The following is a 12087-nucleotide window of genomic DNA, read 5'->3' as shown; positions in this document are numbered from 1 at the left end:
GTACTGTTTTATTATTACAGAGAAAAGGGAATCATTTAACCATTAAATAAACCCAATAGGGCTGTTCTGCCCCAATAAGGGGTAATTATATCTTAGTTGGGATCAAGTACAGGTACTGTTTTATTATTACAGAGAAAAGGGAATCATTTAACCATTAAATAAACCCAATAGGGCTGTTCTGCCCCAATAAGGGGTAATTATATCTTAGTTGGGATCAAGTACAGGTACTGTTTTATTATTACAGAGAAAAGGGAATCATTTAACCATTAAATAAACCCAATAGGGCTGTTCTGCCCCCAATAAGGGGTAATTATATCTTAGTTGGGATCAAGTACAGGTACTGTTTTATTATTACAGAGAAAAGGGAATCATTTAACCATGAAATAAACCCAATAGGGCTGTTCTGCCCCAATAAGGGGTAATTATATCTTAGTTGGGATCAAGTACAGGTACTGTTTTATTATTACAGAGAAAAGGGAATCATTTAACCATGAAATAAACCCAATAGGGCTGTTCTGCCCCAATAAGGGGTAATTATATCTTAGTTGGGATCAAGTACAGGTACTGTTTTATTATTACAGAGAAAAGGGAATCATTTAACCATGAAATAAACCCAATAGGGCTGTTCTGCCCCCAATAAGGGGTAATTATATGTTAGTTGGAATCAATTACATGGTTCTGTTTTATTTATACATAGAAAAAGCAAATCAGTTTTAAAATTCTGAATTATTTGATTAAAATGGAGTCTATGGGAGACGGGCATTCCGTAATTCGGAGCTTTCTGGATAACGGGTTTCCAGATAAGGGGTCCGATACCTGTACAGCTTTTTACAGTAAGCGGGTGACTATTTCTGACTGGTGACTAGCGATGAGCGAATTTTTTCGCCAGGCATGATTTCGCAGCTAATTTCCGCATTTTACCATTGGCGAATTGTTTTGCGTGAAAATTCGCGTGGAAAAATTTGTCACTCAGAAACTTTTTCTGCCGCGTGTCAAATTGGGCGCGGTCGCATTAAAAAAGGGCACGGGCGACAAAGAAATAGACACGGGCGACAAAGTAATCATGCAACAAATGCACTTCTTGAATTTTTCGCTGTTTCGCACATTTTCTTTGCCGTTTTGCGAATTTTATGGCGACTGCAAAGGAAATGATCGGCTCATTCCGTTTTGTATCTAATCCCGTACCCAAAACCTGCATCTAATCCCGTACCCCAAACCTGCATCTAATTCCGTACCCCAAACCTGCATCTAATCCGGTACCCAAACCTGCATCTAATCCCATACCCCAAACCTGTATCTAATCCCGTACCCCAAACCTGCATCTAATCCCGTACCCCAAACCTGCATCTAATCCCGTACCCCAAACCTGCATCTAATCCCGTACCCCAAACCTGCATCTAATCCCGTACCCCAAACCTGCATCTAATCCCGTACCCCCAAACCTGTATCTAATCCCGTACCCCAAACCTGCATCTAATCCCGTACCCCAAACCTGCATCTAATCCCGTACCCCAAACCTGCATCTAATCCCGTACCCCAAACCTGTATCTAATCCCGTACCCCAAACCTGCATCTAATCCCGTACCCCAAACCTGCATCTAATCCCGTACCCCAAACCTGCATCTAATCCCGTACCCCAAACCTGCATCTAATCCCGTACCCCAAACCTGTATCTAATCCCGTACCCCAAACCTGCCCCTTGCAATAGATTTGGATTCCTTATTCATCCTAAATAAGAAACAGAAAGAGCTGGAGAAGTGATATGTAACCAGTTCTATTAGTATTTCTAGAAAAGATTTCAGAGCCTTGGTTTAGCATTCTCTATAACACAAGCACAAACTGTCAGGTCGGTGTCGGCGAAGAGAGCGGAAGTGCCTTCAGTTGCTAAGAAGCTGTGGGGCAGGTACCTGCTGCTGCGCTACTCGGCTGGTTTAGCTGGGGGTTAGCGATAGGGGCAGTTGTTACAGTTAGAAACTAGCGATAAGGGAGAGGGGAGGGGGGTCAAGGCAGTGATAGTTGAGGGGCTTTTATAGCCCGGGGGTATAGTTCTCCTTTAAAGGGCAATTTCACCTTCATTAGCAAAACAATACAAAACATAAAACCAGACCCCCAGAAATGTGTTCAAACTTTACATAAGCTGCCAAATTTTATAAAATGGGAGTGGTTATTTAGGGGGCATGGTCACGAAAAATAGCATGGGCCAAACATTTTTTCTTTTCTTTTTATCCCTCTTTGCATTTTTCAAATGTTGGGAGGTATGCAAGATTGGAAAACTGGGCAACAAACTGGGAAATGGGGTTCAATGTTGATAAATGCAAAGTTCTGCCCTTTGGTAGAAATAATATAAACACAAACTATCTACTGAATGGGAGTGAGTTGGGGGGATCCTTAATGGGGAAGGGTCTGGGGGTTTTTGTAGATAACAAGTTGTCTAATTCCAGGCAGTGTCATTCTGTGGCTACTAAAGCAAATAAAGTGCTGTCTTGTATAAAAAGGGCATTGACTCAAGGGATGAGAACATAATTTTGCCCCTTTATAGGTCCCTGGTAAGGCCTCACCCTGAGTATGGGGGCAGTAACAGTGAGTATGGGGGGGCAGTAACAGTGAGTATGGGGGCAGTGACAGTGAGTATGGGGGGCAGTTTTGGGCTCCAGTCCTTAAGAAGGATATGAATGAGCTGGAGAGAGTGCAGAGACGCCCCTTCAAGCACGGAATACTAATAGTGATGAAATTAAGCCATTGCTTTCAAATTTAGCAACACCAAAAATCGTACAAGATACTTACCTAAATGGAAATTCCTCATGAACAGTGTCGGACTGGCCCACCAGGATACCAGGAAAACTCCCGGTGGGCCCAGGTGTCAGTGGGCCCTCCTGCTCCTGACCATTTGGCCTGTTTCATGGTCATTCCCTATTTCTGAATGGGAACAAAGAGGAGAAATAGATGGAAGGATAGATGCTGGCATGTAAATAAAAGAGACAAAGAAGAATAAAGAAGCTGGGTGAGGAAAGGAGGAAAAATAGTTTGGGGAGTGGGCCTAGGGTCTATGGTTTCCTGGTGGGCCCCTGGGGCCCCAGTCCGACACTGCTCATGAATCCCCTTTCTCCCAAGGATAGATCTCATTTGGACTCATTACTTTACTAACCATAGTTCCATGAATGCTTACAAACTCTTACTAGCCTGTCTAATTGTAACAATAAGAAATGCTTAATGTAGTATTACCCTTATTCAATTGTCTAATACTAATCTATGTTTTTGCTTTATTACCTTTTCATTCATTGTCAGCTGTAAAATTATTCTGAATTGTTCAATTTGCTCATCTACTTATGTACCTTATTAATCCCATTTGGGATTCGCTTGTTTCTCAATGATTGCTGTATCTGTCAAATCTAATAAATAATAATAATAAAAAAAAAAAAAAACTAATAGTGATGGGGGAATTCTTTTACCAAGGATTTGTGGGGAAATTCTGCATTTTTCCTTTGGCAAATGTTTTCACAAAATTGTGGTGACAATTCGCTGCAACAAAAAAATCTCTGGAGAAAAATGCCCATTGACCAATATATTTTGAGAAAAAAGTCGCACACTTTTTTAAAAACAAAAATCACGTGGTAGGAGTGAGAAAATCCCACTGTCTTTAACTGGAGAAAGAGCGGCCCGAGTCTTTAATGTATTTGGAGTGAGAAATTAAAGTCACACCCATAAAAATGTCACGCACAAAAAAGTGAGAAAAACGCCCATTGAGTTTAATGCATTTGGAGTGAAAAAAAAAGTTGCACATTTCACTGATTTTTCAGCAGTTTTGTGAATTTTCCGGTGAAGGGAAAGGGGACAGATTGGCTCATCTCTATATACCAGGGAGCTGCGCTCACACTGTGTAACCTACTAAGCTAGCCAATAGAAGCTCTTCCCTACTGATCTATGGCTAACTCAGTACCACACTCGCCTACTGGCTTATGGATTCCCTCACATTCTCCTTACAGTCTTGTTACAGGGACACATTGTGGGAAAAACACTATTGTGCCAATGAATTGTACTCCTCTAAATACAGAAGGAATGGGCTTTATAAAGTAGTGTTTCCGGCTGATTTATTGGAAATTTCTCTAAAACCCCCACTCCCACCTTATCTCATACCTGAGAGCCGGGGGGGGGGGGGAGCAGAGATCTAAATGTAACAATGGAGAAAGCAGACCCCGCAGCCCAGGTCTCCCAGCCCCCCCACCCTGTGACCACAGGGGCTGCTTCCTTGATTGTTACACCATTGGCCAAACACAGTTTGTGGCCACACCCCCAAAATATCGCACTAAGCGCTGCAGGGCAGACTGTGGCCCCCAATCATTTCATGACAGAGGCAGTTGATCCCCCAACCGTGCTCACCATAACAATGAGACCTCCCCATAACAATGAGACCTCCCCATAACAATGAGACCTCCCCATACCAATGAGACCTCCCCATAACAGTGAGACCTCCCCATAACAATGAGACCTCCCCATAACAGCGAGACCTCCCCATAACAATGAGACCTCCCCATAACAGTGAGACCTCCCCATAACAGTGAGACCTTCCCATAACAATGAGACCTCCCCATAACAGTGAGACCTCCCTGTAACAGTGAGACCTCCCCATCCCTTGGGCTCCAGGCAGCAGTGCTTTAAATACTGTGAGGAAATTGTGTCACAGTCTCAGCGGCGTAACTATCGTGCACTGGGCCCCCCTGCAAAAAATCTCCAGAGGAGCCCAGCACCCAGCTATCTGCTGCCCCGCCCACTCCCCGCCCCCTGCTCTGCTTTCCGCTCAATTGCCCACCTGGGATCCCCCTCCCGCCGGCACATAGGGGATCATTTGGGGAGGGGGGACTGTGACCATGGGATCTGCTTCTGCTAAAGTTACCCCACTGCAGCTAAATTGGCCGGAAAAAGGGACATCAAGGGGCAGATTTACTAAAACATCCTGATTTCTCTTTTCTATTATTTACAAATTCGACTAAAATTGTTTTCCTGAATGTCTAATATTTATTTAAAAAAAGGTGTCAGGGAAAAGTTGCTGCAAAAATCTGGTGATTTCTTGAAGCCATTTAGGGACAAAGTAAATCTTGGAAAGTCGCCGTGTTTTTTCTCTTTGACTTTTTTGATAAAAATCAGAATCGAGTTAAAAAACATAAAAAATTGATGGTTAGTAAATGAGCCCCCAAAAGTGAATCCTGATCCCCGGTTGGGTGACAGACATCAGGGCTGCCCCATATAAAGCAGGACTGTAGGGAGGTATGAAATGGATTCAGAATATTGCATTAACCCCAGGCATGATATACATATGGGCATGTTAGACTACAACTCCCAGCAGCCCCAAGGCACCCTGAGAGTTCTAGTTTAGGGAGGAAGTGCAGCAGCGAATGGCAGCCCCCACATCACATGACACAGTAGTACAATCACACAGCAGGTGCAGCAGGAAGAAGGGGGCAGTGCAGGGAGTTTGGGATGGAGAGGCTGGAACAGCAGCAAAGAGGGGGAAATAGGGAGCTTCATTCTACACTAGTCAGTCCCATTGCATGCTGGGTATTGTAGTTTTACAGTAACCTTGGCAGTAGGCAAACTGTTACACAAAAACTACATTACCCAGCATGCATAGGGAGAGGCAGGCCAGGTACACTAGGTGGGAAAAGGGAACATTGGTGAGTTTCCAAACTACAAACCTGCAGAGCCCCCCCCCCCCCCAAACTGTTATGTGCAGAGATCTCAATACAGACTGCACCACTTTATGTTTTGGGGAATATTGTTTAATGGCTCCAAGAACTAGCCTGAATCCATACCTTGGTGCATTTGTACTGAAAACCTGCCTGAGCTGTAGCCTGTTAGCCCAGTGTGGCAGAAACACCATCAGCCTGGCAACCCTGAAGGGGTTAATATCATGAAAAGCTCAGTTATTCCTACACTTACACAACTATCTGTGAGTTTTCCCTCTGTCCCTAACTCTGCAGTCTGTGAGTTTTCCCTCTGTCCCTAACTCTGCAGTCTGTGAGTTTTCCCTCTGTCCCTAACTCTGTGTCCCGCCCTTGTGCTCACTGATCCAATGATTGTTCTCTGCCGCTCTCTGTCCCGCCCACATTCCCCTCCCAGCCAATGAGTGAGTGTCCCAGCTCCTCAGTTCCCTCCCTCACAGCTACAGGCAGCAGAGCAGTGTGGGAAAGAGGTGAGTAAGGGAGCGGGGCTGCACTAATGGTGGCACTAAAGGAGCAGTGTTACCTTGTTGTTCCCAACACATGAGCTGATTCCCAGGGACACTTTGCTACTGAGTCAGTGCAGTTTCTGTGGCAGCTCCAAGCCCAACCCACCCACCATAAGTGAATTCCTCTCCCATTTGGTACCAAGGCCCCCCTGCAGCCTGAGGGGAAGCACTGAGGGGCCCATTCTTGGCAGGAAAGGGAAAGTGTTGATTGGCAGACATTGCATCATTAGAGGGAAGTTTAACAGGGGATTGTGGGATTGGTAGTTCAGCCCATGGCTAGACTAGTTATTCTATTCCCTGCTTGGAATTGTTTTGGGGGATATTGCTGGGAATAATCCCCTATAGAAATGTGTAAGTGCTTAATTCCACTTCCAGGCCCCTCCCTCCCACAAGGAGCCAATGGGAATGTGGGAGGAAGCGAGTGACCCAGTGATGGGGAAGAAGGATAAAAATGAGGAGCGGAAGGAGAGAATCCTGAATCTCACACTGGAGATTATCTATCTGCTGACTGGAGAGGTGAGGGGGGCACTGTGAGTGGCACAGTGAGAAGAGACTGTCTGTCTGTACAAAGGGGGACTCTCTGCTGCGTTACACACTCATCATTCTCTCTCCCTCTCAATACATAGGGCTACGTCATCCCTAAGAAGAAGAGCCCAACTGTGGGTTTGGGGGCCCTGCATGCCCCTGGCTCCGTCATACAGAAGGAAAATGACAAGAAGATCCTGGAACTCATCTCCAACATCATCCAGCTGCTGACTGGAGAGGTGGGTGCGGCCCCCCAATCCCCCCTTATTGTTTAGTAACAGTGTATGATAATCCCTTTCTCTGGCTGGGGGATGACTGTAACATTGTGTGTGCCAGGTTGCCATAAGGTGTGAGGATGTTTCCATCTATTTTTCCTTGGAGGAGTGGGAGTATATAAAAGGAAACAAGGCCCTTTACAGGGAAGGGATAAAGGAGGAGGAGGAGCCCCAGCAGCTCCGCCCACTGGGTGAGTAATGGTTTCTATCATATGCAGAGCATATATTCATTGGGGGTCAGTGCCCTAAATTAAACCCAACCCACCTTCCTGCCCCTTATTGCTTGATTTGGAAGTAATGTACGTTGTGTACATTTTATGCAACTGCAGTAAAAACTTATTTAAATGTTACCGTTAGTTTCTCTGTTATACTTCACAGTTGTGTGTAAAACACTTGACTGTAGTGCTTGCCCTGTAATTCTGTGTAACCCTATTTTGGCCGGTATTTGCCAATGTCCGGCTAGTGGGTATGGGCACATGTGACTCAAACCAGAAACCACAGAGTTACTCCTGACCACATACGAACTCCGTGATGGAGTTACGAGTTCCCTTATGGACGGTTCATACACGGGATTGTTATACTGGGATTACACACACAGTACTGGAGCACGAGGTTCCCCCAGGTTATGGTTCGCTGCTTAAGTCCCAGCTTGGGGCAGCGCCAGTCACACAGTATACACAACAGTCAGGGACTCTTCTCAACATACACTCGTTGTGTTAAATTCTAGCTTTGTCTCAGTATAGGATTGTATTTAACTGTAACCAATACAAGATGTAAAGGATATTACTATGAGAATCAGACACAGACAGAATGTTGGGGGCAGATAACAGAGTTGATAAAAACGACATATAACAGATATACTCACCCAGAGGCTTCTGCAGGGTCACTTACTTCTGTTCCTCCCATTGGCCAGCAGTCGGCGCCACGTCGGGACAGTCACCCAATAATGGGGCTCATTTTGACCGACCGGAACCTTATTACCCAACAAGCCCCTGAGACAAGGTTCTCAGTATATCAAGTTATTTATTAATCAAACCCAGAGCCGTGTGGGAGCTTCACCAACACAGAACAGCAACTGAAATGTGTCACTAACAGCTTCCAGTGAGTCCCTGAAAGTCTCAGCCATTTATAGATGACAGTTTGCCTTATCCCAACAGTATATAACTCCCCCTTTTACAACTGTCTGTGACTCTGTGGTTATAGCTGAGCAAATAGCAAAGTGCATGTAGGTTCTTAGCCAATCAGCACTGTCAGGCCCTTGGGATGTTACAAGATGGCATATTAGGCTTATATTTTATACTTCACATATACAGCATATTTGTATACTTTCATCTCCTAACTCCCCTGCCTTGGGGTGTCTTTATAGGGGGCACTGGGGGATTTATGTGCCCTTTATACAGAACTTACCCGCCATAAGTGAGTGTTAACCCTATGGCTCCCTATATCTATTTGCTTATTGTCAGGAATAATTAGAGAGGCACCGAATCCAGGATTTGGTTCAGGATTCAGGCAGGATTGGGCTTTTCAGCAGGAATCCAACCTCCTGGCCGAACCCAATCCGACTCCTTAAAATCACGTGACTTTTTGTCACATAAACACAGAAGCGTAAAAATCCCCCCGTTCTCTTTGAACCTTCCTTATTTTATTTTGCATATGAAAATTTAGATTCAGTATTAGGCCGAATCTTTCATGAAATAATTTCCCTAAAACAAATAATGACAAAATACAAGTTATTTCCCTCAGATATATCTCTGATCTCTATCCTTCCCTTTAGCAGCCTGTGAGTATAAAGATGGGAGCGATGTTACAGCACATACGGAAGCAACTTTATGTTGTAATAATGATGGGAATCTCACAAACCCTGATGTTTCTCCAGCGGAACAGCCCCCACCGGCCAATGGGATTAAAGAGGAGGCGGCTTCATGTGAAGGGGGAAACCAATCAGATTGCAGCATTAATCCCCTTACAGAACAGATACAGGGAACAGACACACCTACTCCTATCATGGGGCGGAGCCTGAATAACAGCTCGGCAGAGGATTATAAACCGGTTGTCATTAAAGAGGAGGCGAGTTCATGGGAGGAAGAAAAGCCCCTCGCAGAAGGAACACAAGGAACAGACACAGCGACTCTCATGGGGCGGAGCCTGAATAGCAGCGGCTTCCCTAAGGATACAGCCAGTGGTACTGAAGAGGAATCGGATTCATGGGAAACGGACCATAATTACTGCAACATAAATACAGAGCAGCCACCGGGAACGGACCAATCAGCTACCACCATGGGCTGCAGCCTGAACACCAACTCGCCAGCGAATTATGTATCATTTGTTATTAAAGAGGAGGTGGCTACATGGGAAGGCGAAATCCAATCGTATTACAGAATTCATCCCCTTACAGAACAGATACAGGGAACAGACACACCTACTCCTATCATGGGGTGCAGCCTGAATAACAGCTCGGCAGAGGATTATATATCAGTTGTTATTAAAGAGGATAAATCTTCATGGGAAGGGGGAAACCAATCAGATTGCAGCATTAATCCCCTTAAAGAACAGATACAGGGAACAGACACACCTACTCCTATCATGGGGTGCAGCCTGAATATCTTAGAAATGAAGGATAATAATTATGATAAAAATTCCCACCAATCTCCACATAAATCTGAAATAACAAAATATATATCATGTGGGAAATACAGCTGCAATGAGAATCATAAACATTTTAATTCTAATAGAGACTTTAATAAACGTCGGAGAACCCACACAGGGGAGAAACCTTTTTCTTGTTCAGAATGTGGGAAAGGTTTTTCAAGCAAATTTCATCTTGATCGGCATGAAAGGACTCACACAGGGGAGAAACCATTTTCTTGTTCAGAATGTGGGAAATGTTTTTCAAGCAAATTTCATCTTGATCGGCATCACAGGACTCACACAGGGGAGAAACCATTTTCTTGTTCTGAATGTGGGAAATGTTTTTCAGACCAATCCCACCTTAAAACTCATCAGAGAATCCACACAGGGGAGAAACCATTTTCATGTTCTTTATGTGGGAAATGTTTTTCAGACCAATCCCACCTTAAAACTCATCAGAGAATCCACACAGGGGAGAAACCATTTTCATGTTCTTTATGTGGGAAATGTTTTTCAGACCAATCCCACCTTAAAACTCATCAGAGAACCCACACAGGGGAGAAACCATTTTCATGTTCTGAGTGTGGGAAATGTTTCTCAGACCAATCTGACCTGAACTTTCATTATAGAACCCACACAGGGGAGAAACCATTTTCATGTTCTGAAAGTGTGAAATCTTTTTCAGACCAGTCACTCCTTAAAATTCATCATGGAATCCATACAGGGGAGAAACCATTCCATTGCATTGAATGTGGGAAATGTTTTTCAAAGCAATCTGATCTTGATTGTCATCAAAGGACTCACACAGGGGAGAAACCATTTTCTTGTTCTGAATGTGGGGAATATTTTTCAGACCAGTCCAACCTGAAAATTCATTATAAAACCCACACAGGGGTGAAACCATTTTCATGTTCTGAATGTGGGAAATGTTTTCCAGACCAATCCCACCTTAAAACTCATCAGAGAACCCACACAGGGGAGAAACCATTTTCATGTTCTGAGTGTGGGAAATGTTTTTCCTGTCAATCTAGCCTTAATCGGCATCAAAAGATTCACACACGGGAGAAACCATTTTCTTGTTCTGAATGTGGGAAATGTTTTTCAGACCAATCACTCCTTAAAAGTCATCAGAGAACCCACACAGGAGAGAAACCATTTTCATGTTCTGAGTGTGGGAAATGTTTTTACTGTCAAGCTAACCTTAATCGGCATAAAAGGACTCACACAGGGGAGAAACCATTTTCTTGTTCTGAATGTGGGAAATGTTTTTCAGACCAATCACTCCTTAAAACTCATGAGAGAACCCACACAGGGGAGAAACCATTTTCATGTTCTGTATGTGGGAAATGTTTTTACTGTCAATCTAATCTTAATCGGCATCAAAGGACTCACACAGGGGAGAAACCATTTTCTTGTTCTGAATGTGGGAAATGTTTTTCAGACCAATCACTCCTTAAAATTCATCAGAGAACCCACACAGGGGAGAAACAATTTTCTTGTTCTGAATGTGGGAAATGTTTTTCAGACCAATCACTCCTTAAAACTCATCAGAGAATCCACACAGGGGAGAAACCATTTTCATGTTCTGTATGTGGGAAATGTTTTTACTGTCAATCTAACCTTAATCGGCATCAAAGGACTCACACACAGGAGAAACCATTTTCTTGTTCTGAATGTGGGAAATGTTTTTCAGACCGATCACTCCTTAAAACTCATCAGAGAATCCACACAGGGGAGAAACTATTATCATGTTCTGAATGTGGGAAATTTTTTTTCTCTCAATCTAGCCTTATTCGGCATCAAAGGACTCACACAGGGGAGAAACCATTTTCATGTTCTGAGTGTGGGAGATGTTTTTCAATGCAACGTGACCTGAAACTTCATTCTAGAACCCACGCATTTGTGAAAAATTTTTCTTGTTCTGAATGTGGGAAATTTTTTCCAAAGCAATCTGAGCTTGATTGTCATAAATATGTTCACACAGTGGAGAAACCATTAAATATACCTTCACAAGGACGTAAAACGTAAACTTGGATCAGTGAACTCTTTCCTGTTTCTCTCTCTCTGACACCATCCAGCCCAGCTACAGACGGGGGAGGAACCCGATTGGCTGGATGCCCCAGTGCACTGTTGGGAGAGAGGAGGTGCCTAGGTTTGGAATCAGGGGCGGGCCCAGCAGCTTATAAAGGGGCCCCTGTTGTTTTGAGTTGAGACAGAGAGAGACCAACCAGTAAGCAGTGAGTGTGTAAAGCCTGAAGGGAACTCTGCTGAGTGCCAGCCTGTAAAGAGAGATCCGCTACACTGCTGTTAGATGCCTTTACTCCCTGCGGATCCCCCGTGAGTGACCCATATGAGGATAAAGGTATAGAGTCTCCGTGTGTGGCCCCTGGGTGAGGGCAGGTGTTTCTCGGGGCTACATGGGAGCAACTGCCTATT

General features: G+C 44.2%; 2 protein-coding genes across 3 annotated transcripts in view; both read left to right on the top strand.

The window, feature by feature from the left end:
• h2ac14 (H2A clustered histone 14) overlaps positions 1 to 12087 on the top strand; it is a 1193713-nt gene that overhangs the window by 611477 nt on the left and 570149 nt on the right.
• znf782 (zinc finger protein 782) lies at positions 6623 to 11680 on the top strand. Of its 2 annotated transcripts, XM_031892989.1 has the most exons (6): positions 6623 to 6739; positions 6850 to 6987; positions 7085 to 7214; positions 8798 to 9032; positions 9618 to 9832; positions 10505 to 11680. In XM_031892989.1, the coding sequence occupies exons 1-6, from the start codon at positions 6623 to 6625 to the stop codon at positions 11677 to 11679; spliced, it is 2010 nt and encodes a 669-aa protein (XP_031748849.1). In that variant the 3' UTR covers position 11680. The 2 variants fall into 2 exon arrangements, with proteins under 2 accessions (XP_031748849.1, XP_012808891.2); XM_012953437.3 differs by having other exon boundaries at positions 6656 to 6739; positions 8900 to 11680.

This window comes from Xenopus tropicalis, chromosome 9, assembly GCF_000004195.4.
Source record: "Xenopus tropicalis strain Nigerian chromosome 9, UCB_Xtro_10.0, whole genome shotgun sequence".
Lineage (NCBI taxonomy): Eukaryota > Metazoa > Chordata > Amphibia > Anura > Pipidae > Xenopus > Xenopus tropicalis.
This window is presented reverse-complemented; position numbering and strand designations above follow the sequence as displayed.